This window comes from Scomber scombrus, chromosome 14 (genome assembly GCF_963691925.1).
Source record: "Scomber scombrus chromosome 14, fScoSco1.1, whole genome shotgun sequence".
In the NCBI taxonomy this organism is placed as follows: Eukaryota; Metazoa; Chordata; class Actinopteri; order Scombriformes; family Scombridae; genus Scomber; species Scomber scombrus.
In genome coordinates, this window is record NC_084983.1 from 7557287 (window position 1) to 7585074 (window position 27788).

The 27788-nt window shown below is 42.3% G+C and overlaps 1 protein-coding gene across 1 annotated transcript in view; it reads left to right on the plus strand.

Annotated features, from left to right (window-relative positions):
• LOC133994583 (LHFPL tetraspan subfamily member 7 protein) overlaps positions 1–27235 on the plus strand; it is an 86581-nt gene extending 59346 nt beyond the window's left edge. Inside the window, exon 3 of the mRNA XM_062433909.1 lies at positions 27009–27235. Within this exon, the coding sequence (XP_062289893.1) occupies positions 27009–27235 (227 nt within the window). The remainder of the gene's footprint in view (positions 1–27008) is intronic.
• Positions 27236–27788: the final 553 nt, after the last annotated feature.

Consider the following 27788-nt stretch of genomic DNA (forward strand, 5'->3'; position numbering starts at 1 on the left):
GGGGTCTTCAATATCTGTTATGGGTGGGTGTGGAGGCCTGCGCCATGTGCCAGTCAATTTTAATCATATAAAGCTGTCTCGGCCCCTCAGTGTAGGAATGCCGGCTTTATATTTCACTCCTCCTCGCTCTGCTGTTGAGCCTGAAATCGCGTTTTGAATCATGTGTAGAAGTTTTATGAGAACAAAGGGCAGATAGAAACTTTAAACTCCATCAGATATATGCAGAAGGATGATACATGCTGAAGCATTTCCATTTATTGCACAGTGTTGGAGCATCCTTTCACTCTGCAGTTTTTCTGCAGTAATTGTCGATGGGTATTTGCATTCTTGGGAGACATCTTCGTGAAAACAAAGTTTGGCAGAGCTTTCCTGAGTTATATACCATGAATTCTTGTTTTTCTTCTGCTTTCTATTTTAAACTAAGTGCCACAAACTCCTAAGCCCTCCCATACTGCTCTCTCCAACCTTGTCTTTTCCCACTGTTTCCCCCAGTGGGCCACAATTACAAATCTTCCTCCCACCATATGGGCCAAATCCTATAATAGCCTGAGCTGAAAGAGGTGTGTTTGCTCACAGTCTCCGTTCCTCATTCGCACAAAAATTACACGCATTAGTAGCTGTGGGACAAAGCAGGGCTAAAGATGGAGGAGGGGGGCTCTTTTAGGGTGGGATGTGAGATGGTGCAGGGCCGGAGAAGAAGGCGCTGCTTTGCATTGCAATAGGCTGATAGTGTGTATGGATGAAGTCATGGGGCTGGCTTGCCATCAAACAGAGCTTGAATGTGAAGGAGGCTGGGCCCCGGACGCTCCATGGCTAATTGTGTTACCCAGAGAAAGCCTGGGCCGGCCTGTTCTCAGCTATTGAGTGGAGGCGCTGGTTTGAAGCCTTTCAGGAAAAGGTAGAATGGTCCCCGGGTTACTGAATGGACCCTTCCAGAAACTGAGAATGGCTGAAAGACAAAACGAGAGGAGGAATGTGATTATTGGATCGGACTTCTTTCACAGAGAGTAAACGGTGTTGGCAAACACAGTTGAAAGAGTTCACTGGTGCTTTTGAGAAACTGATACTGTCACTGCTGAATGTGTGTTGGTGCAACAATGAAGCTAAACCATTGGCAAAAGAGTGAAAGTGTTCATCACTCCACAGTGCTAACAATTCTTGTCTATGGTCACGATCAGCATTTGATTACCTTCTATTGATCCTGGATAGAAATCTGTGTTTACCACTGTGCTTTCTTGCTCTCAGCCACCTGGAGCCAGACTCACCAAAGGGGACTTTAGTTAATGATGTATCGAATTACCTCTTTTTATACAACTGTTGAAAACAAATCTCCGGACTGCTATCAATCTGTCATCTTTTCCTCTCTGACTTTTTGTCCTTTTCCTTCACGTTTTCCTCTTTGCGGCAATAATTTACAATGACCATGAAAATACTGGAAAACGGAGGATTTACATCCGCCATATAAGAGTCTGTGTCTCTCGGACAGTTTGGCGTCGTCGCAGGATGAAGCACCAATAACTTGCTTGGCTCCCTGTATCTTCTCCTCCACCGCGACATTGCTGACCTTGGATGCTGGGATATTTAACCACAGATATCCTTGAGTCCTGCTATTTTTATGTCTTTCCTAACCTTTTAAAAAATGTTCTGCTCGGCCAATGCCTCAGTTTATAATCTCCATCCATCTCTGTCAGCCTACGAATGCACCTTCCAAACACATAATCGGATTTCGATGGCATTAAACAGCAAATAGCTGCGGTCATTGGACAGCCTGCTAGTAACAAGTTTAGAGGGTAGCACCACATTTGTCAAGTGTCAGAGTTGAGGCCTAAACAGCAGATATGGACATGTTCTGTACACTTGCTCTTCAGTCTCGAAGGAATTCACACAAGCTGTTTAGGGTTAGGGGGGCGGAAGCTGTCTCATTTCATTCACTGTTAAGCTGTACGTACGAGTTAATAGGGTTCCTTAAGCCGAAATGAAGATTTTAAATGTAAACTCGCTGAGGGCCAGGACCTCTTGCCAAAGGTTCACCAGTATTTATTGACAACTAAGGAATCAAGAGTGTTTCCTCATGTACAAATTGTCTATTTCCTCCTGCCTGCCTAGTGAGTTGTGTTGCCTGTGTTCCCTCAGCTGGCGATATTCATTTCAGATGTCTGTATTGTTTGTTCTGGAAATGAGAAATATGTATCAGGCACGGGGCGATGTCTCATTCATCACCGGCTCCCACTGTCCGACTATCTCTCCACCGAAGACAGATAGATATGGCAGAGTATTGTCTGTGGCTGACACCGTTGTCAGAAACGGTCATTGTGGATGTGAATGCGTCTCATTCCCGGGATAGATAAAGCAGAGCCCTCTTTCTTTCCTCTGTAATTGTATTCCGTCTCCATGCACTGCTTGAGATGTAAGTACTAGATGATATGAGTAATGAAGGTCCTGAAATGAGATGCTTTCCTTTTTCAAGTGTCATGTGCAAACTTGTTTGTAGCCGGTTGAGAGGGTGGATGGATTTGTGTGTTTGTGTGTGTGTGTGTGTGTGTGTGTGTGTGTGTGTGTGTGTGTGTGTGTGTGTGTGTGTGTGTGTGTGTTTGTGTGTGTTTAAGGAGGGGGAAACAGTGATCGGTAATCATTTGGAAGGGGGAAATGAGGCGCCTCATCAATCACAAGGTGTTCGTTAAAGGTTACGTCGCCACATCTGAGGGAACGTATTCGGCCTTAGCGAGGGAATAAAAAAGTAATTATCCTTTATCATCAGCCAGAGGAGACTTGACATAATTAGGTTTTTTGTGTTTGAAGTTGATTTGGGTTTCCTGTCCTTGGGGATTAAATATATCAGACAATCATTGGAATGTTCAGCAGCCATCAGGCCGTACAGTCACTCGTCTCCTAACAAAACGTGAGACAGGAAGTTGTCCGCAGCTCTGTCTTTCTTTCAGGCCCGTCTATCGATCGGTTGTGACAATCTGCGTTCCACCTGCGCTCCTGCAATTTATCCTTCGGTCCGACTGACTGCTGCTGGTTGTCATTTGTACTCTGTCTGAATGTGTTGCGTCTTCATGACCTGACATACAATGCTTCCATAGCTACAATAATATGATGCGAGGGGAGGGTAGTGGGGGGGGGGGGTTTGGGATATGGCAAAGAAAAAGAATTTCCCTTCAGGCATCAATAACGTATCACACTGTACATTAATAAAGCTGTGTTATTATTGGCAGGGCCACATTACTCAGACCTCATTTTCACAATAGCTCCATCTTTGTAATTGAATAGTACACATCAATTTTGAAATGGACATGCAGCGTGCTCTGATGGTGGAAATGCTGCTGTTTTTACAAAGGTTCAAGATTGCTTACAGCTTCAAAAGCTCGTCCTACATCATTTTTCTGGCCCTGCAACAACCTGAACATGTTAAAAGTATTACATTGTATTCAATGCAGTTATTCAATGCTTTAAAAACAATAGTTTGTTTCGCTCTTTTGTTATTTTGATCCAGAAAATTGTTAGTAGGTAGTGTTGCTAATTAATTTCATTGTGTATTTTTGTTATTTTTCTGTCCATAATCCATATTTCACTTGCTGTCATTCTTCATTAACCCTTAAACAATGTTAATCTGACCCTTGTGAATTAGACTCGTATATATAGGGTTACGGTTAAGGTTAAGGTTGACAAGGCATTATTTTTGAAAATGACTACAAGAAAGGAAAAGATGAGTCTCAACTATGATACAGACACAGAATATTTCATTAAATGACAAAATAATCAGTGTAATTAAATGTGTTTAACAGTTTTATATTTAGTTTTTTATTGCAATTAAATGCTTTATTGAGTGTTTGATTTGCCACTGTTGCCACCTCGATGAATTCCCAATGTTAATACAGTTAAGACTGATAGATTCATATGGCGCACCATCTGTCCACAAGTCTATTTTAAAAGTACCAGGCAAATTTGTTTTAACCGACAACTACCAGCAGCACAAAAAGCAGTCCTCAGACATCCTGGCTACAGAACCAGCTGTAATGATATTGAATTAGAGTGGGACAAGGTGGCTCCTCTTCAAACTATCATGAAGTTTCTAAATACCTGCCGTCTCCCTTTGTCTCATGGACTTCATGCTGGGTTGGAAAGGCAGCAAGAAAGAGATGGAGGACAGGAAGAGTTATGGGAAAGGGGGTAGAATGAAGGAAAGGGGTTGAGAGACTGTAAGAGAAAGAAAGAGTGAAAGCCAAGTGAAAATCCATATACATGATTTATACCAGTGCGACTGTGCGCGGTAGGCAGGAGTTATCTTTTATTTATGAGGGCATCAGCGGCAAAGCGCCCAGATGTTAAGCTGTGTGGGGATCTCATCTAGCCAGAGTCGCTCTCTGGAAATAAAGCTAGAAGGTAGGCTGTTTGGAGCTGGGGATGGCTGATATGTGTGGAAGAGATAGACAAAGCGTTGTCCTCTTTGACAGAAAGCTTTAGTCTAGATGGTTGTGGTGGTAAGCAGGAGCCTTAGAACTTCAGTTGGATTTGTTACAATTTGTTAAACTCGAAACTCAAAACAGAAAAAAAAAACCCTGAGTACTAATGGAGTCATTTACTGGACTGGCTCATTTTCCACTGCTCCATTATTTATCTATGGAAGACAAGACGTGTTGTTTTCTCCTCTGTCAACAGCTCATCAAAGAGACACTGAGGATTCATTATGAAAATGAAGCCCTCATTGTCAACCTCTGCAAATCAGATGCAAGATCTCCACGCCGAGCATCATCATCATCATCAATCTAACCTCACATTAACACGGCCTCGATATGAAAAACACGCCTCGCATCCTAATAGCACTAATAAAGATGGTTGCTAATGTTGCACTGCAGCCGCCTGTGGGTGGAGGTTTCAGACTGGATGGCTCACACTTTTACGTGTTGGTAAAGTCTCTAAAGCTGGTGTTTTCGTAACATGGCAGTGTGGGTGACAAATGCCTCACAGCCCCGGGGCTGAGTGCAGAGAGATTTGTGAACTGTAACAGAAAGGGAAAGGTTACGCTCTGACCGGGTCACCCAAACCCTCCAGCACATCACAGCGGGTCCAGCAGTTGTGTTAGTTTAACTGTGGCTTCTTTAAAGCTCCAGTAGCCTCGGTTGGCTGTAACCACATTTCAAGCATCATATAACCCAAGTGTGTGCGTTTTCCTAAGGACGTTCAAGTACAATAAGCCCTCACGCTGCCTTCGGGTTTCTCTGCAGTATGCATGGCTCTGGATTCTGCCTTCCTCCTTATACTGGAGGCTGTGATTATATTTTCCAAACCGGTCTGGCCCCGCAATGTCAATGAAGATCTCATCTATCGGCTATGAAATAAAAAAATAATAAGATGACCTTGAGGACTAAATAAATGCCGGTATGACTGAAAATGTTTAGTGTCAGCTTAGAAAAACAAGTTTGGCGTCTTCGCTGGGAGACCACGAGGCGCTTTGGTGGATGTTAACTTGCCCCTCCACCTCTGCTCCATTATCTCAATTGAAGCAGTTAGTTACAGTAAATGGACAGTATTAACGTGGCACTTCTTGGCTCCTGAAGCAGGTGCTTACGTTATATAAAACGCTTTCAATTCCAGTGCTGAGCTGCAGCTTCTTAATAGCTCAGTCCCTATTAGCAATTACTGAAAATGAAGAAGGTTTTGCCAAAGTGTTCTCTACTGCCAGTTTTGGATTTGAGAGTATCTTAATCTACCTTAAAGAGATCAAAAGGGGAATGAAGGGATCCCCAAACATTTCCAGTTTTCCAGATGAGTAACCAGGAGCATCCAAACCGTTACATGCTAGATAACAGAAATCCATATAGCTTTCACATCAGCTTTCTGCTGCTGCTGATGAAAGGTATAATCTCAGTTCCTGACAAATAGGGACTGTCGTCTCTCTGCTAGAGGAGCGTTTCTGTCTGTGTGTGTGCGTGTGTGTGCGTGTGTTTGTGTGTGTGTAACACAGCAGGCTGAATGCAGGCAGACAAAGAGCCACTCCCTACTGGATGTAGAAGGCTGTTGTGTAGATGCACATCATGCTGAAAAACTGAGGAAGGGCTGTGCCTCCTTAAATAAAGTAATATTCTACAGCACAGGGGATGTAGAGTAATATATGACATTTTATTGTTTATCTTCTATCGTGAGACTCTTTTTAATATCAGGAACTGTGATGCACAATATCCTCGTCTAAATTAAAATGGACAGATCTCTCCCAGAATGATTGATAGTGGAGGTTCCTGTTTGACTTCTCATTACTGCACATGTGAACATCAATTAATGAATTAGAAATTATTTTTCCTACCTAAATAGAGTTACATACATCAATATCAGAAGAGTGTCTAGCAGTTCATTATTTTCCCATATTGTCCAGTCACACCCAGTATTTTGCCTTTAAAGCGCACTTATTAGCATGTTATACCAGTTTTTCTAATCTAAAACTGTAAAATTGATAACCTGTAGTTTTAAGGGAGGTTATGTTCTTATCCAGGAGCAGTTACTTCCTGGATGGTGACAAGACTCCAGGACAAAATTTGAATAGAGAAAGTGAATTATGAATATTTAATTGAATGGTAATGGCATTCAATTTCACCTGTCAAATAAAATTTTAATTCATTTATTCAGCAATTTATTTGACATAAATCAGCAGTTCAATATGAGCTTGACAAGTTCAAATATATGTAAATACAATCTGATATTAATCTCCGTCCACCACCCAATTCCGACGCCCACCTGCCCCCTGTTACTTCACTTCACACACACACTACCAAGAAGTAATCTGTGGGAAAGACAAACCATAAGGAGAAAATATGCAGCAGTGAACATTAAATCAAGTACGAATGGAGGAAATGTTTCGATCAAGATGCAGCGAGCCTAACCTATAGCCAGGCTGCTGTTATTATATCACCACTCACCAGACAGCACATCAGCCAGTAGTGCATTTACTCCCCATGGAACCCCCATTATCATAATGTTCCTGGATTTAGCCCCCCCATCCCAAAGGCCAATGGGGTCTCCATCTCATTGCTCTAATAATGGAAAGTGCCTTAAAGCCCCACAAGACCTCCAGGTCCAGCCTGCTTATTATTGGATCATTAGGAATACTGTGATACATGTGGTCATCTATGTTTTTAGTGTGTGTGTATGTGTACACAATATAAAAACAGGGACAGATGTAAGGTGGGAATAATTCATTGGCAGCAAATGGGATTTCAGTAGGAGCCTGTGTTGTTGACAGTTTACCGTAGCCGCCTACCACGGTGTGAATTATTAAACGGCTTTGAATTCCTATTAGTGGTTGTGACAGTGGAGCAGGCCACACAAAGAGCTGGACTCACACACACACAGCATCCACAGGCACGCGCACACACACACACATGCACAAACACACACACACCAAACAGAAAAACAGAGAAACGGCTAGGGGGTTACTGAACTCTTTCTCATAATCACACAAAACTGGGCAACCCCCCCTCCCACACACACACTAACTCCAAAACATTTTTGGAAATTCGTTTCGAGCAAATTCAATTAGTATTCATGCGTTTAAAGTAAAACAGAATTTAAATGGTGCTCGACATCGACTCCTCACGGCCTGGCTACACACACACATACACACACACAGAAAAGAAATGCACACATATTACCAACAAGACTGAGAAAACAGCACTTTGCAAGTCACAGCAAGCCTTAATTTAATTTCTCAATGTTTGCTTTGACATGAGACAAGGTCATTTGCATTTCAGCTCCGAGTATTTCTTAAGCTGCTATTCAGCCCACCAGTAGAACACACACACACACACACACACACACACACACACACACACACACACACACACACACACACACACACACACACACACACACAGAGACAGGACAAGGGAGCGGCACAAATAGGTTTACTTTTCTTTTTTTTTTTTTAAAGCATTGTGTGCCTCTGTGAACGTGTGTTGCAACTTTCTGGAGGTTGTCTTTGTCGACGTCTCTGTCTGTCTCATTATACAGATACACAAGGTTACAGCGGCTGCCTGCTGGGTGTCAGTGCATGTTTGTTGCAGTGTTTTACTATCTGTTCTCCGCTAGCCACATGAACATGGGCATCACGGACAGGACTATTAAAAGCCAAGGTGTGCTCTCGACCGAGCTGCCTGTCAGTGTGATTGGTTGGCTGTTTGTAATCGATGGAGTTTGGCCCACAGGCCAGCTACCCTAAATCCATACAGACGGTTGGGAAGGATGAGATGGCAGTAGGAACATGGGCTGCAGGAAAAATGTCACACACACACACACACACACACACACACACACACACACACAAACACACACACACACACACACACACACACACACACACACACACACACACACACACACACACACACACTCATGCAAACACACACCTCCCACTCCTTGTTTAAATGGCTCCCCACTGTTTAAGACCCCATCGATCAGTTAGTGAGCGTGTGGCATTTTGACTTAAACCGTGCATGGATAATGGGCCTGGCAGGCATCATACAGATAGTGGGACAGCAGCCCAAGGAATTGGCAGAAGGGGGGCTCATTAATCTAGAGGCGTGCCGTCATGCTGTGACATTGCCAACAGGCTGCAGCTGGATTCAGAAGCATCTGGATCACCCCCCTCCCATCACTGGTCCACCCCTCCTTTGGAGCAGTGGTCTTGCCTGGTCTGGTGCAGTTCACTGCCAAGGCAGATGGTACATTGGGGGATACAGGCTGGGCATGAGATGTGCATGGGCAGTGATGTGGGTGATGGAAGCACACAGACATGCTTTGGCTTGCACTGGGTATGCTGGTCATATTTACCTAGTAAAGGAGTGTAATGTGGGATTCATGGTTGTCCATTTTGGGTGCCTTTATGGGACTGGACATGGGGAAAATTTGGGGATTGATAGCCTAGAGAGATTTTATGTATAAAGCTGGGATCAGACTACCCAATGTCCTGAAAATGACCCCATCCAACAGATGGACAGCCCTGTGCATGACAGTTTGTCCTTTTATCCTGTGTAGTGTGTTACAGGCAGCTGAGGATGCATCTCATGGCTGATGGACTGTCAGAATTTCTTTGCACACGAACGCATGGTTTGACAACTTCTACGAGCTCAGTGATTCTTTGGATGCCCTGGTTGCTGATATTCCCGATCAAATCACGGCAGGACCATGATCACCTAATCTGATATAGTGGCCATCTTGAAACACATAAATGTCTAGCAGCCTGATGATATCATAAGTTACATGCAACCTTAAAGCATGTCTGCAACAATAAAAGCAAACTGGTAGGTGCTGTTGGGAAGAATCCAGCCAGGCAATTATTGGCAAGTTGGCTTTACAGATGGTTTTATGGTGATATTTAATCCACACATTCATCACACTCTGCTGTCCAGATCTCTGAATGCAGGTCTGCATGTTCAGTTTGTCTTGTCTGTTCAATCAATGACGGCCCTGACGGGGTCTTTCGCCTCTGTCTGGTTCTGCTCCTAAAAAATCACACCGTCATTACAGACTAAACACACACTCAGTGCTTCCCAAACTCAGACATCGATAATCTAATCACACACACAGTACAAGCCAAACGCAGCGTCAATGCGCCACAATTGCAAATGTCAAGCCTAATGAATGTAAATGTATTCGGTGTAAACCTACACACACCAGTTGAACTGTTGGAGGGCAGAAAGGTGGAACAGTGAGTAGAGAGATGCACTGTCCCTCAACCAGATAGCTCGCGTTCAGTTTCACAATCATCCTAGCTGCTGATGTGTCCTTAAGCAAGACTCCTGGCTCTCTGCCAGCTCCGTTGTGCTTTCCTGCAGCTCAACCTGACCCTTGACCTTCCTGTGGAGGCTAATACATTCAGATAATAGCGTCTGACACAATAGTATGTTTTTGTTGTCTTTTCTAATTATAAGGATTCTTTTCTGTGCATACAGAGTCTCAGCACATCACCTCTCATTAGCCAAGATGGGCACCAAATTGAGCTGCATAATTATCCCAAAACAGAGCGAGAGGAAAATTGCTAATGACAGGGAGCACAATCCAGATTAAAACAGAACATGCACACAAGCTCTGTGTTGTTTTTTGTTGTTGTTGTTGTTGTTGAACACATTACTGTATATCTGTGTCTGTTTAGTTAGCTGATTCTTTCAAATACAAAGTGTTGATGAGGATAATCTGGACTACATATGGCTGCATTCTTGTAAACAGCAGACAGTTGCATCTTAATCAACCCGCAAAATTAGAAGAACAGGAGGCTGCAATTTGTGTGGGCGTGCTGGACCAGTGCTATGAAAGAGAACCCTTATTGCCGTTTCATTGCTGGGACCCGAACTCTGGAAGGAGACATTTGATAGGCTGATTGTTCTCAGCGATCCACAGTGAGGATCCCACAAGCCTGTGCTGTATTGTGTAAGCTCAGTAGGGGGATTGTGACGGGGAGACAGTGATGGTCTCATAGCTGCTTTTTAGCGCATGCTAATGGTTAATTAGGCATTTCATGACTAAAGCTGCATGGTTATACTCATTACATGCTACTCAGTACTCCCAGAGTGCCAGTGAGCATTACGCTGTGGATGGGGAGAAGTCCCCAGCATGGTTTTTAGTAACTCCCTGGAAAATGTTTTTTTGTGTGTTTCTTTAACCTCAACCATAACTATATTAGCTAGATATTCATAACTGCTGGATTTAATGATATGATAATAAGAACACCCCCATCTTACTTTCCATTGATTTCTATTTGACTGTTCAAAGTCTCTCTCTCTGTGACATGATAGAGGCCCCATAGATGCTTCTGCCAGCTTAAGTCCTCACCCAGGCTCTGGGTCATTAAAATGCTGTCTGTCAAACACCCTCCAAATTAGACACTGCGCCATTACACTTAAAGAGATAGTGTGTGTGTGTTTGTGTGTGTCCCTTGGAGGTTGTGTTTGTTTGAGAGAGAGAGAGATGGGGGGGGGGGGGGGGGGGGGGTTCTGCTGTTGCTGTTGCTTAGTGATAAAGCTGCAAATAGAGTAGCCACTGAAGATGTTAACCAGTCTTTGTGCTGTGTGATGAACGCCCCAGTTATCATGATAATATGACACAAGGGAACCCAGCACAGTGTTTATGTGAGTTTGTGCTCATTGTGTGTGTGTGTGTGTGTGTGTGTGTGTGTGTGTGTGTGTGTGTGTGTGTGTGTGTGTGTGTGTGTGTGTGTGTGTGTATGTGTGTGTGTGTGTGTGCAGGCGCAGGGTCACAGGAGCCTGTAATAATAGAGTTCTTGAATGTTTGTCTTGGTTTCGGTTTGCTGTGTCACTGTCCTTAAACACAGGGGCTTTCCAGACCTTCATGACATGCTTTTGGGATGAGGGAATTTTTGTCCACAGTAAAGGGGTTAGGTGCTGATTTAGGACTTTAATAATGAAGGCTATGCCTTGTTATTAAAGCATGACCAGTCAGCTTTGCACCTGGCTTTGTCTCCCACCTATTCATCCTCCCACAGGCAGCCTGACAAGCAAGTGGCCCTACTACTTCCTTTGGTTGAGCTGCAGCTCTAAAAAGAGAGCACACTATTTAAAATGTTTTCTTTATATTGAGTTTTTCTCCCCTTGAGCTACAAGTGCCAAGAGGCCCAAGAGACTGTTTGAGTGGAGATAAAGCTGTGTATGAATTTGTATTTCTCCAGTGAAATCTTAGATAAATGCTTTTGTAAATTATTTGTATCATAACTTGAATTGAATTACTGCGTGGGCACATTTTAAAATTTATGCCAGAGTTTATACAGGTGTGTTTGTATGTAGCTTGCATACAATTAATAAAAAAATATTGGGAACAGAGTATTATGCAGTGTGTGCCCATTCATAAAAACACTTCTGGAGGGAGATAACAGCTCTATTTATGCCGTTCTGCTTTCCTCACCATTCTCTTATAACTGCTCGCTAGTGTGTGTGATCACCTCGCCATGTCAGCTGAGGGTCCAGTCCCAGCGGCGACCAGTGGACAGAGATCTGCACTCAAGCACAAAAACACCAAACCAACCGTTCGATTTTGGCCAATTGAAGCCATACCCGAACTCGGAAGATAAGTAGGATTCAGGGTGTTGACATGTTAAGCGTTGGAGGTGGAGGGCTACACATATGTTGCAGCCAGTTCTGATGGGTTTTATCCCCCAGTGTTACACCCAGCGACCTCCCCGCCAGGCCCCCACCCAACCGGTTTACCTCTCTGACCTTACATCCCAGGGTGATGATGATGAGTTCCTCTCCTCCTCTTGACAATTTGCTCAGCGGGTTGGCCTGAACAAGAGGTGTGAACCGGCAGAAATTGCATCCCTCTCCACACCAAAATATGCTTGCGAGTGTATTACAGCTTGTGTTTTATGGTGGATAATGAGGTATATTCAGATTTTTTTTTATAGTCAGGTGGAAAGATCTACAACATTAAGATTAGAAGAATGAAAATAGAGACAAATTGATTCAGCAGATCAGGATTCCTAGTATTTCCATTATACTCTTTTTACTTATTTTTCTCTTCAATCAGGACACCTATAGCCTTTTGTAACGATTACCCAACCATTACACTCACACTAGCATCCTCTCACAGTGAGTCCACTCCACCTATCAGCATGTTGTGATTGCTGTGATTGAAGGACAATCAACATGTCTACGTGTGTGTGTTTGTAGGGGAGGCGTTGGCTAAATTGAGTTTTGAAACCATGCGGGGCAAACCGGAGGGGTGCAACCAATCATAGAACAGTGGTGTTTGCAATTATGGGCACACCTTGTATGTGTGTGTTGACATACAATGCTATAAATGATTCATGATGCCATTAAGTTTTGTGAAACACTCGAAAAGGATAAGCAAGCTGTCAGCAAAACAAAGGATAGAGTCTGTAAAAGGCTTTTTCAATTTTCATAATTAAGAAAAAAATTTCAACTATGTAGCCTACAAATAGTGATAGAGAGAGTTGACTTCCATGACCTTGTGAGTCTTTGTTGTCTTTAAGTTTTGCTATCTGTCTAGTTTTTTCCACTACAAAAGAACCAAAGCGTATGTTTTAAACACACTCTAGCAGTAATAAATAATAACTCATTCTTCTACTTCAGAGTCAGCGTTGCCTGAGTTACCACCATCTCATGTCTGACAGGCTGTCAGTTTTGGCATGACATGTAGATGCTCAGAGAGAAAAACAATAAGCATGTGTTATTAGGTCCTAGAGTCACGCCTGAGTGAACAGAGGTCACCCTTTGACCCTCACCACTGACACCCTGTGTGTGTGTGTGTGTGTGTGTGTGTGTGTGTGTGTGTGTGTGTGTGTGTGTGTGTGTGTGTGTGTGTGTGTGTGTGTGTGTGTGTGATAGCAAGAAAGACAGACAGAGGACGAAGCATTAAATAAAGGAGAGTGAGGCAGACCGTTGTTCCCCTTAAGGGCCAAATGTCACACAGGCCAGTATGTGTGTGTGTGTGTGTTTGTGTGTATGTGAGGCGCTCAATCACCACTGCTCTGACTGCTTTCATCAAGGCTGCTGAAACCAAGGAAATGCTTTCACCGCATTAGGTCTCCTCTCCCTCATGTCTCGGTGGTCTTCTTGATTACCTCTCTGGCCACCCTCGTTACCTAAGCCTTCATTTACAGATCTGAAAGCATGTGATCGATTGAAGGAGAGACGGAGGCCATTTAAACAGCATAGAAAGGCAGGCTGACGGTGGGTTTGTGATTGGCTGTTTAGATTAATAAAGAGATGTGAGTGATTAAAGAGCAGGATGAATGTTCTTGCTTTGAGCAAGAAACTTCAGAAGAAGAGAAGACACAGGATGAGATTGAGGGGAACTGCTAAAGTCCCTTTCTTACTCTATTAGCAGGAGCAGCGCTTCAAGAGATGTCATTAAAATGTGTGTGTATGTGTGTGTACTTGTATGTGGGTGTGCACCTGTGTGTCATAGTTGGCAGAGGGAGGAAGGGAGAAGCTCATTAAAGATGTAAGAGATGCAAGATCAAAGAATTTTAAGAGAATACACAGAGTGTAGGAGAGACCCACAAAAACCAAAATCATTTTAGGTGATGCTAGTAGATCATTTCAGTTCATATTAACAGTTGACTGACACTAATAACTACCAATAAATCATAGGTCACAAATCTCCACGCAGTATTTAACTTCACACCACCTGAATTTACATGTGATTACAAGCAGCAAACACATTAGGTCTCAGTCCCACTCAGTATTAAGGCTATTGATTATCTGAAGTGGGTTGGAATAAGAAAGTGGTACAAACAAAACAATTAACAGAAAAAGGAAGGTAAAAGTCAGGTAGCCCACCCTCACAAGATGCACTCTTTTAATAAACCTCATAAACCAGTGATCAGACCTGGGGCATGTACTATGAAGTAAGTTCAACATACCCAGGATGTGCCTTTGTGATCTGGCTTCACTGAGCCTAATGTGGGCCGTCAGATAACCAGTACTATGAAGCTTGATATAAACCAGCACAGTCAACTCCGAGTTTTGTTAATTGCCTGTAATTATAGAACAGATTAAGAAGATATAGTAACACTATAAATAAATTCCACATATTAAAAGTGGGCTAAAGCTTAAAATACATGTAGATATTATTATATATGACCAAAATATAAAGTGAGTGTTTTTTCTATGTTGTAGGATGATTAAGAAACCATCTGCATGTGTCACATAAAAAACGTAAAAGTAATTCCAGACTGCTACTGAAGCAAAGAGTGGAAAAGTAGCTGATGACTGATGAGGTCTTTCTCACCTAAATGTCACATTTATAAACATAAGAGCCATTTAATAATGTGTGTAATATTTTTCTAATTTAACATGATGCTGCACAAATGTAATACAGGTTTTAGTTGAGTAGTTTGTGTTTCACAATGTAATATTCATTTGGAGGGCTCCAGTCCTGTTATGTGCTGGTCGGGCAGGTTGTCTGCTTAATCAGTGACAGTGGCAACAGGTGTGCATCATTAGCTGCACTAATCAGTGAGTCACTGGGCTCTTTCAAGATGAGGAAGGATTAAAACTTCAGTAGTAAATGATATTCTGTGTAATTTCATGCACTCGTGGATGTGTGTATGTGTGTATGTGTGTGTGTGTGTGTGTGTGTGTGTGTGTGTGTGTGTGTGTGACCATAGTAAATTGTGATTGTCAGCAGTAAATATTCTACATTAATGTTGTTGCTTTCTAACAGTCCAGCTCACCCTGTGGTTACCAGAGTAGACAATACGCCCCAGTCAGTAAAAGGCATCTCTGCTCAATGAAAGGGAGTTGGGAAGAGAGTAGGTGGCAGCCTGCTGTGAGGCTGCAGATTAGATTTGTTTGTTATTTGCTCAGTTTAAGTTATTTTTGCTGAATTTCTTTCTTACCTTGTTCACATACTCTGGTTACTGAGCTGTTTTTTTGTAACATCCCTTTAAAGGTTTCCATTGCCAAGTACAATCGTCTGCCTTTATATGGGGTGGCATCACAACAAACTAACTATTAATTAAAATGACATGTGGAACCAAGACTACACACAGTTAGCTCCTCGTGTATTAGAAATGAAGTGTGTGTACCTAACCAAGCAAACCAGGGCAGAAGGAAAGAAGCCCATCTTTATCTGAAGAGTTCATCTGAGGCAGGTTGCGGTGGTGCTCCATCTCTTGTAATGAGCTTGATCCCAAAGATCTGCTGATCAAATGATCTCCAGCCAGGGGCACTCCAATTTGAGAGGCCAGCCAACAGTGCAGGACGCAGCCCACGAAACATCATTTGTGGAGACTTAAGACAAAAGCCTCCCTCTTTGTTCTCCTTCCGTTGGGGTGCCGTGGATTTCGACACTTCTGAACAATGGCTTCTAGATGCAACTGAGAAACGTGATAAAGTGGAAATCACGTGCACGCACACACACACACACATGCACAGAGAGAGAAATAGCTGAGGAGTGTGGTCTGTTTACTCTGTTGGAAATCTACAACAAACAAAGACGCTCTCCTCCTAATAAGATGCATTCAACCAAGGCTGAGCTTAGTGGGGAGTACTGACACACACACACACACACACACACACACACACACACACACACACACACACACACACACACACACACACACACACACAACACAAACACAAACACAAACACACACACACACACACACACACAAAGCTGTTAAGATCCCTGGGCAGTGTTACAGACATCTGCTGGAATGTGACTGAGAGGAAACATCCAATCTTCTTTAAACCGCATCCTTAAACCTACATCTACTGTGTGTGTGTGTGTGTGTGTGTGTGTGTGTGTGTGTGTGTGTGTGTGTGTGTGTGTGTGTGTGTGTGTGTGTGTGTGTGTGTGTGTGTGTGTGTGTGTGTGTGTTTGTGTCAGAAATTAAGTATGTCTTGGATAAAGATGCTGGGATGCTTATGAAGATACATTATTTTCTTGGTCATATTTGCCCTGCGACAGACTACAGCTGTCACTGTAGTGACAGACATATTCTTCATATACATTAGGATTCCTGTCTGGTCTGGATCCCCTGCTGTGCCCCATGTCTACCTCAACCGGATTTCTGTTTCCATTCTGAACACACACGCACGCACAAACACACACACTTTAACTTTAAGTCAAATCTTCACCTTAAAATGATTGATTTGCCTCAAGGGGACTTGAGGCAAGTCCTCACAACATGACTGCGTAACCAGATTAAATGTCCCCACAACATGAGGAATAACTGGTCCATGCATACAGCATATACACACACACACACACACACACACACACACACACACACACACACACACACACACACACACACACACACACACACACACACACACACACACACCTATGTCTGCTCTACATCTTCCACTTTGTAGGCAGCAGAGGTGAAGGCTGAAGGTAATGGTTTCCATTTTTTTCTTAATGCCAGTGGGTCATAGAGCGATGGCAAGGCAGAGCTTCATTACAGTAGCCCAGCAGGCCACTGTGTCTCCTGTAAGAATTCATTATGTTGCTGCACCCCTCCCTCACCCCACACACCGGCTACATCCTGCAATCTTCATAAAGGTTTCTATATGTTGTCAGATAAGATCCTCTAGGTTTATACCAAAGTAGGATTTCTCTGTGCTTTCTCACTCTTTTTGGTAAAAAAAAAAAAAAGGGATGGGAAAATGCAGCCAAAAGCATTGGCTGCATTTTCATACCATTTTTGTTTCAGTGATATGTTGCATTTGCTTTTACTATTAGCAAAATCAACAAGAAAACAAGACTAAACACATGGTATTTTAGAAAAATTTTTGCACACTGCCATGCAGCAGGAACCTGTGCCTAAAAATTTTGGTAAACAAGTTTGTGCGCACAGCTGAGTCCAAAGCCAATATCGAACTGTGCTTTTTCTCTGTAAAAACGGACAGTTTATTTCCACAGGCAGTTATACAACCTGTGATAGAAAAGGTTTTCTCTATCACATGTTACATGTTACATGTTTTTAAACTGTAAAAGCCCCTTAATATTGCACAACATTACCAAAATCAGCAGTATTGAAAACCTTTTTCCCAGCAGGCACCTTTTGTTTTGTCTTCCAGATTATGGATTTTGAAGTTTAATTCTAACAAATCAAACATTTTTTTGGAATCAATATGAATATCAACTACCACACAAACCACAAAAGATCTCTTTTTTCCCCTAGTGTGTAGGTCCACCCTTTCATCCTCACAATAACACTACTGCCAGAAAAATACAAACTACAGAAACACAAAGACAGAGATCAAGATTCATATACACAAGGACATTTGTACATTATTTTCAGATGTTCCATGTTCAGACTGCACAAGCGACACAAAGAGGCACATTTTTAGCACACACACATAGTTGCTGTGCTCAGGTGCCGGGCTCCTGATCTTCTTTTGTCTATAGCAGCCTTGTGCACATCGCATTCATTAAGATCCACTTTCTCTCTTTCACTCCTTCATAAACAAACCTCTGCCATGGCAACACTGTTTAAAACCTGTCTGCGGATGCAAAATTAATTTACACGACGAAGGTGAATTCCTCTTGCCGGACTTTTCACATTTTCTCACTTGAATTACCAGGTTGTGTGTGTGTGCTGAGTGAGCTTTTTAACTCTGAGATGTAGGAAACTCATTCAAAATACATTCTGCAATTTGAAAAATGTGTGGCTGTCAATTGGAAAATAAGTACCCTGTTCTTAGCCTACCTCATGAATTCATGCATTTTGCACTTTTCATTATACCAGCAGTGTTCTACAGTATAGTCTATCAAATAGCTGGAGTGGTTGTATAAATGTTTATTCAATAAGATCCACTACATCTTTTGTGCTGTTTTCATGCATGTGATTAGAAACATATATGTTTTTTTTTAATGAAAATAACCTTAAGGGAACAAAAGAAAAGTTGAACCAGTTCCTCATTTTGTAGCCTCATCTGTTTTGGATAATAGGTACAAGACATGAAATCAAGGTATAGCAATTTCTGCTCTATGGCACACAGGTTTGAACTCTGTTGCCAAAGCACACCTGGATCTACAACGCACCGAGCGAGTCACCAGGTTATTCTGACTTTTACGGCTGACATTCCCCGTTGGACCTGAGGCAGCTACTGAACCCAGTAGACGTCTGGCTTAAGGGGCTAAGCCTTGGGGCCAAAGGCTGTCAATACAATCATGGGGTTAATGTCAGATGCACGGCCGTACACAAACATACACAAACACACACATACACACATCACCTTTGGGAGCCGTCCACATGCAGCACGAAGGCAGACTTTCAGGTTTCATCAGATAAACCATTGTTTCCTAGCGATGCGGTGGAAGCTGCCTCTTCACAGTTGATTGATGTCTTCAATCTAATCGGCACTTTCTCTCCAGTAGTATTATTATTATTTATATTCCCATCCATGCATGTGAAGTACCTTGTCTCCCATGCTAATTCAATCTGCACGGTGGGTTTGGATGGATTGAGCGACAGATTAGGTTTGGTTAGGTTGTACACTGACACAACCCCGTGTTTGCTGTGGGCTGCCTCATAAGGGATAAGGAAGTCAAGGACAAGCAATTTGTCTGAGGTGTAAATTAATTTGCAACATTAAAAAAAAAAAAAAAATAGATGGCGATATGGAAATGGAAGTAATTAAGATGATAGATTGGATGCAGCATGCGAGATTCATGTGTCATCGCTACAGTGCTCCCAGGATGGAGATTCACAGTCATAATCGTGAGTTTAGATGTCTCAGCATGCGCATGCCAAGTGATCTCTGGAAGCTGTGAAAATGATGTCCATCTATTTGTATTTCTTTCATTCTTTTGTAGTTTGTTACATTGCTTTCTTTTCCTGATCTTATCTTTTGGCCATAATCAACAATTGGTATTTATAACATCATCTTGTTAAAAAATTGAGCTGCAATATCCCCTTATCCCTGCTGCTCAGGATAATCCACACTCTTCACTGTCAAACTTTTTCTCTGCGGCTACTTTTAAGTCAAAAGTGGCTCTGAGGAAAATTGTTTATTTGTAATGTGGACGAACCTTTTTTAAAGGAATAGATTTTGTGAAATACGCTTATTCGCTTTAGTTAGATGAGAAGATCGATAACGCTCTCATCTAACAGAAGTGGTATCAATCTTCTTATCCAATTCTCAGCAATAAATCAAATAAATTCCCAAAATAATGCATTATTTTTTAAATGAATCTGCGACCTGTTTCAACGCCATCTATATTCCTTTATCTGTGGAGAGTATTCTCATACTGTAACTGTTGTGTTATCTTTACTTCTCTGTATCTTATCTGAGTCATTGTCTTTGTTGTTGCAGTGCCACACGCAGAATCATTACAGCGTCACTTCATCAGCTAATATAATCTCCACAATGCAAAAAGCTTGTACAAGTCAAAATCAATTAAGAGTCTATGAGACTAAACACAACATCTGCACGCCCAAATGCATTCTGCACTGGGGGATTTAAGTACCTATGCAGTCCTGTGTGTGTGTGTGTGTGTGTGTGTGCGTGTGTGTGTGTGTGTGTGTGTGTGTGTGTGTGTGTGTGTGTGTGTGGAGAGCAGTCTGAACGACTCAGTGATAAACAGACCTATTACTGAGCTCTGATTGACCAGTCCACAGGCAGGCCTGCTCGTTCTAAAGATAGCAGAAGCTATTTTATTGCCCCTCTAATCTCTCCCAACTCCCTGTATTTTATTTCCTCGTCGTCTTTCTCTTTGCCTCCCTTTCTTTGCTCTCTCACACTTTTATTTTTTTTTTTCGTGCACGGCTCAAGGTCAAACAGTTTTCTTTTCTTATATCGACATCAGTGGACCATTTCCACTGTAAAATGGTTTGATTTTCTGTTTAAAAAGTCGCTTTCACGTAGACTAAAACAAGCACTAAGACAGTTTTTCTCTTCTGTGTGGTAATTAAACACACAAGCTGGACTATACAAATTGAATTTCTTTGTCCAGTTTTGTCATTTTTGTGACACATAACAACTATTGTTTATCACAATAGCTGTTATTATTTCCTCATCGTTGACTTTAGCTTTCACTTTTAACAGCTTCAGAATTTTCCACTTAGTAAAACTCCATGCCTGGAGGATGTGTCCTTTCCAGTTGGACCAGACCAGCTCAGTAAACTCTCATTTCCTCCCTTTCAGCTGTTTTCTTCTTGTAAACCTCAGTGTGGCCTCATTTCTCCACAAAAGGGAATTTCCCATCCTAAGGATGACAGAGAATATCATCCCTCTTTTCCATAACGATCTTTGAAGAAAATGAAGACGAAAACACACGAACACCACATGAGCAGATGCATTTACCAAAACACTTAATTAAACGTTTAAAAACTTCCTCCCACTTCTTCCTCTCCTTCATATTTTCCAGAAACATTTATTAGAAAGACGTGTTTTAGTTGCTGCTTCGTACGTGATCACCTTAAGCCCAACCTTTCTAGAAATGTACCGGGTAGTTGGAGGATCGTCATTAGAATAATTTCCCAGAGGCGCACTGAGCTTAATTATCAACATGGCTGTGTGCAGACTAGAGCACAGCTCATCACATTAGGATGGAGTCCCTGCTGTTTGTGCCCACGCACCACCAGGTCCCAGCTGACTACCTGGAGATTCATTGCTGGCGCAGCTCAACTCTCAACTATGAAACTTTCATCTTCCACAGTACAATTCCTCACCTTGAGCACATGAGGGGTTGAAATAATGGAGCAGACCCCACGCACATTTAGATACACATCTATGAAGTCTCTGGTGCACCATCTGTCGCAGTCTGTGTACACTGCTTTATGTTATTTCAACTCATTTCCTTGTAAAGGGGTTTTCAGATGGAGCGGCTCCTCTGTTGTTCCTTTATCTGTGGTTTCTCCTTAATGCACGGTGCATCTGTGTTTTGGCCGTGCCTCTGTTTCCTTCTCAACGCTGCCAGACTGCAGATTGAAGAAAAAATGTGTACTCTCCATGTGAGAGAGAAACAGAAATTATCCCTCTCCATCTCCACTCACCTGTAGATAAAGGAGGAAATGGAAACACTCATAGTGTGCAGCCTGAAAAGGCTTTTTTTCTGCAAACATACCACTGTTATGCACTGCCCTTTATGTTTTCATCATGGGACACCCACCCACACAGAGTCATATTTCCAGCAAATGCACACTGTGATTAAATTACACAGTTTAGACCTTAATCTTTCAGATTTATTTCTTAAACCACTCACTGTTGAGCCAAACATTGGCCTCAGACTGTTGTTACAAGGGCCACACATGGACAACCACTTACAGTATTGTATGTGTATATGTATGTATGTGTGTGTGTGTGTGTGTGTGTGTGTGTATCTGTATATGTATTCTTGTATGTTTGATTGTGTGTGCCATGTATATACCATACAACAGTGTGTGTATGTGGGTCACACTATGTGTTTACTGCCCTGGGCTGTTTCTGTAAAGCACCTCATCTACATCAGCATGCCTGATCACATCTGGGTTATTATTATCTACATGGGACTAGACGGAGAGCAGCTCACCTGCTCTATTCATGGAAAATACTTGCTTGTGGGGGGGAAAAAGGGGGGGGGGGGGGGGTGATATAGGGGAGAAAGACACTGTAGAAAAACAGTAGTTCTGATGTATAGCTTTGGGCCTGCATCTGTAATTAAGCAATACTTCTCAGCATATGTTTGCTGTCACTGTGTTTCATCACTGCCAAAACATGGCTGGCAACAAACAAATGAGTGTTGTGTCAGCAAATCAAGATTTATTAGACGCATTTTGTTGTTGTTAGTTTGCATTCGCCCACAACTTTACCTGGAAGAAGTCAGGCGCTTGCTTTGGCAGAGAAGAAAAATGTGTGTTTTTTCCCCCCCTCTAGTTGGTGCATTGATGTCTTAGGTATGCGGAGTAATGTGACATCAAACAGGTCTGTGGTTGTGTAAAGCCACAGTCTAATGTGTGTGCTCTTTCATGGGTCTTTGAAGTGAATAGTAGCAGCAGATAATGTCCTGTTTGGGTCGCGGCCAGATAAGAAGTTTTTTTGGAGGAGTGAGAGTAGAGGGACACAGAGGATGCAACACCTGAAGGTCCGGTTTTCGCTTCTTCTTTGAATGTCTTTGTATTTACATGTCTGACCGCTCTCATCCCAGTGGAGTTGGTGGTCTCCACCACACTGTCTGCCATGTAGGTCAGAGAAGATTAGCAGGGCATTAGTGTGCTCTAATATAATCTAGTCTGCTCTTGCTGGCTGCAAGGTTTCAATATATTGTATAACTTCTCCTGTCTAATTTCTTTTATTTCATTGTCTTCCTCTTGCTGATGTCTCATTATGAAGTGCCCGTCCTCTATAAAAGAACACACACGCAAGGCAGGAAGTTAGTGAATGAAGCTGCTGCCCGACTGAATCTGGGCCCTGACCCTTAGAAAGGTTTAACAATACTATATTGTTCCGAATGTGAATCAATCTCCCTCATTACAAGGCTACTGTACACCAGGTTTTTACCGCATGCTAGTTGTCTAGACAGGCGCCTCTCTGTCTGGGCCTGGGTGACAATAATCTGAGCGCTTAATATACTTTATATTAGGGTTTGCCACAGGGAGCAACCAGACAGATGACACTATGGCAAAACTGGACTTGGGTAGTGCTGTGTCTACAGTAGGGGAGCCACCCATTTCCAATGAGTTTAATTCAACTCTTCATATTGCTAACCTAATTATAAGAGTCAGCACAGGCTGGCAATAGAGTTTGATCCAAAGCAGAGGGCTTGGCATTGTAATAAAAAGAGCCATGAAGCTCACATAATGGAAATTTGTATTAGTAATATCTTGGGAGGAATAAAATTGAGGAATACTACATAGATACAAGGTCTGTGAATGTCTAAAGTTACAGTTTATTGGATTTCTGGCTTTTTTTTTGGACAAGAGTAGATTCCAGGGTGACCACTGCTGACCTCAGACGTTCACATTGAAATATGACACACGAGTAATCTCATGATCTGTGTTTTTCAAGGTTTCTGTGAGAACCTAAGCCAGTTCTGTGCAAAAGGTCTGTGATGAAATTGATTCAGCGTCACACTTGGACGCCGGGTTATCACACACCTTCCTGCTCCACAAACCCATTCAATCTCAGTCTCTCATTCTCGCCACTGTGAACCTGTTTCAGCAGCTTTCCATTTCTCGCTACACCACGGAGAAAGAGATTCAAGGTTAATTTAGTTCATTTAGTTGGTAAAAGCTGCACTGAGCCTTTGTATGGCAGTACAATGCTTTCTCCTCTTGTTTTATTTAATTTCTGCTTCTCTCCCCACTTCCTTTGCCGTACACACACACACACACAAAAAAACCTCACAGAAAAATTGAGAAGCAGACACACAAAGGTCTTTACTATTCATTATCGTACACAAAAGCCTCCACAAACCCGCAGCTACCTGTGAAAAACAGGCCGAATCTCATGAACAATGAAATCTAGTGCTCTTGGACGCCTCTGGGTGTTTTGCCTCTTCAAATCAATATCTTGCTCTAAGTCTGAGTGTGTCTCAAAGCTGCTGAAGTTTGCATCCAAACAAGTCGTCAGTCATAAGAAATACAGTTAGCTTTCCAAGGATGTTGTTTTCAAGATTGCAAGTATATTAAATGGCTATATTATGAATGAAAAAGTAATAAAGAATGCAGAACAGCTGCAGCACTGGTCAGAACTGCCATTTCTGCTTATAGCCACATGTTCAGATTCACGCCTTTGTTAGATTGAAATATGACTATGGATGAATGAATTTAAACAAAACCATTGTTGAGGGAATTGAAATATCTGAGAAGCATTTATTTTGTCATCATTTAAGTGAATAAACGAACACCTTGAAAGATGATAACCACCCCTTCTTTCGCCCTCGGAGGAAAGTTTGCAGTGAAAGTGGGACACATTAGTGCCCGGCTAACTCCATTACTCACCGTCTCATCATCCCTGAGCCATTATGATAGCTTCATGGACTCAGCGGCACTCAGCAGTCTCATCTGATTGGGGCTGACTCACTCACTCCACACCTCATCACTTTTATTCTCCTGTTTGGAGAAAGGTCCGGCAAAGCTAGACTCGCATCCTTGTCTGAGTTCTTACAAATGGAGAGTGTTGATTGGGAGGTTTGGAAGGTTAGTAAACTGTCCGCTATTTGGGTCTATTAGGAGGTAAAAGATTGAAGAGCTCATAGGGTTTTACTGCCTGGTGGCTACTGTGCGGACAGCTCTTGAAAATCCAACTAATTCAAGTCTATTCCAGTTAAGTCAGAGGGATTTTAACAGGTATTTGTTTTCTTTTTTTTCAAGTTTGAGGTGACTCGGGTATTTTTTGTAGTTCTTGGCTAAATGTTTTCTGCTTTCATGTGATCTCAGCAGCTGCTATCCTGGTTACACAAGTAAAGAACACTTTCAGGCTTCAGTCTCCCTGCATGGCATTGTGATATCATGTCAGCCTCTTTCATCACACTGTTCATTCCTCATTGGATTAGACCGCCAGGCCATGTAAGAGCCGGTTCAAATGAAGCTTGTCCATCACGCTGGGAAGCTAGAATGCAGTTTCACCTTTTCTCTCGCCTAAATTTTTCTGCGAAACATAGAGCTCATTCTTCTGTGTATGCATCCTGTGCAGTGTGCAATGCAGCAGTCAGACGGTCATTAATATAAAATGCTTCTCAAGGATACATTTATCAATTTTGAGTTCTTCCATGATGTGAGGTTGATTTTCCAGCTTTAGACTCTTCTCTCATTAAAGGCTTGCAGGGATCTAGCCAGCCCGAGCTGCGGCTTATCTGATCCAGACAACCGCCCCTCATCCTGCTTACCTGACACTTGTTAGAAACTACAATTCCTGTATTGATTGTTTGGGAGTAATGCTGTTGTTGTTCAACATTTAACAATTAGAGGTTTGGGCCCGAGTTTGCTTTATATATATATATATATCATCATTTCAGTGTACAGTAGGAGGGAAGTGGCCTTGGGTTGCAATCCTGTGCCTGCGTCTTTGTGTTTCATCCACAAAATCCAATGATAGTTTGATAAAGAAGGTCATTAAAGTGTCATTAGGCAGGGAGCTTTGAGGCACCAGGCCCCTGCAGATAAAACATGGAGCCATTCTGAGAGCTGGGAGGGTTGAACACAGGGTTAGGTCTGCTGAGAATTTCACCCTCAATGAACTCCACAGAGACACTACAGAAGGCTAGACTAACCACGCTCAAGAGACACCACTCCTTCGCCCATTCATAGCTCTTTGTCTCTTTCTTCCTCATCATTCTGCTTTCCTCTGCCTCGCAGTCAATCCCCAAAGTCCCCAATGTGCAACAAGAACATCAGCGAAAGCTTCCTACCTCCATCCTTGTTCTATGAGCACAATTGTTCCCTGCCCACACAAAACATCGATCTTCATACAGCTATTGCACTGAGGTGCTTGCATGACGCATTGTTTTCCACTGGCCATGAACCGGCTGCCCTTGAAAGTAGGAAAACCATCATCTCCCAAAATCAATATGGCGTAATAAAAGATATGTTTGTTGTGTTTTCTAGAGAGCTACCCACTATCACAAGTACAAGCTTTTCCAGTAACCCCACAGCCCTCCAAAGCTAAAACAACTATGACACCTGGCATTGTAATGGAAATCCAGCCGGCACTCAGAATGACTAAGAGTAGCAATGATAGCCTGTAGCGTAGTCGATAACTGCTTGGCAGCATGGGCTGGGAGACTTGACTCAATTTGTAAAAGTGAGCTGCTCCCTGGCTGCATGGGCGCTGAGGAAAGCATCTGAGAAAGCTGATCACCCCAAAGTGCAGAGTTTCTTCTTTTCTTTTCTTTTTTTACAGAGACCTCGAGTTTTACGTTGATGATTTGAAGAGACATGAATCATTTTGCATTTGAAGGTTTTGTCAACTACAGGTCATCACTGCTTTTGGTGTTCAATGTATTGGAACTGTTGTTCTGCCACTGTTGGAGTTAATGAAACTAGCTAAGCTATGATTTATTTCCGTATATGTAACACGAGGCAATAAATCATAAGTAGGTCTCAGTGCAAATGGGGATACTGAAACACTGGGGAAGCATCTAAATTACACCTTTGACTCTTGATCAGACTGTCAAGTCTTTTCTGCAAAACCTCTACTGCCACCAAGTGGCTCTATGTTGGTATGTCAGCTAGCAACAAGCCATAAGGGTTGGCTCAGTCATATTGAATTAAAGAAATTACATTAAAAAACCAACAAACAAACAACTTTTATATACAGACTAAAGAGGACACTTTTTTTAAATGCAGTGAGCACCTCATATGAAATTCTATTCACTTCCATTGTGCTCAGGAGAAGGCAAAAACAGATAACTCAAAATTTGAACATGAAACCAAAACTATCTGCAGGACTACATACCACTACAAAAACTGAGAAAATGTGCTGGTTTACCCATATAACCTTTTAAAAGTTTGATGTTTATATTAATATGTGATTGTGATTTAGTGTTAAATCTCTCAGTATTGTACACTATCTAACGCACTCTGTGTTGTATTTTCTTTACAGTGTTCATCATGGCTGCCGGACTGCTGGTCTACCCCTTTGGCCTGAACTCATCACTGGTCAGGTCCTTCTGTGGAGACTCTGACATCTACTACGCTGGCGAGTGCCAAATCGGCTGGGGCTACATGCTGGCTATTGTTGGAGTTATGCTCACTGTCTTCTTGCCCTTTTTTGCCAAATATGCACCGAAGGAGCAGCTATCCCCCACCCCTTTGCCAACTCTGTTATAGTGCATTGAAATGATGTCTATGTTTTTCCCCCTCCTGACCACTCTCTCTAATCTGGGCTTGATATCATGGAGAGACACCTGCATCCCGTTTTTAAAAAAAGGTGATGCTGCTTGAGGAAGCCTCACTCAGTGAAAACTGACGCTGACACTTAACAACAAACACTGTCTTCCTGCATCTTTTATGTAATTAATTCAAATTCGGTTAATTTAAAAGAAATGTTTCATGTTAGAATAATACTGTATGGTTATATTTTTAACCCTCAAACCTATCATCATGCCATCATGAGTTTTCCAATGTTTGAGTTATCTGTTTTCTTCATGTCAGTTCTGGAGATGCAGTCAGAAGATGAGAGGACATTTCGCACGATTCAAGAAAATTACCGTAAATGTAACAAGTACTTGCTAAGAATTTAAGTGTATTCTTTCCTTTCTTTTCTTTTGTGGGTAACAAGTCAACATATGTAACATTCCAAAAAAGACTGGACGTCGTCTGCATTAAGAGAGAAGAAGGAAGCATGATGTTGTGTGGCAGTATGACTCGACCAATCAAATAA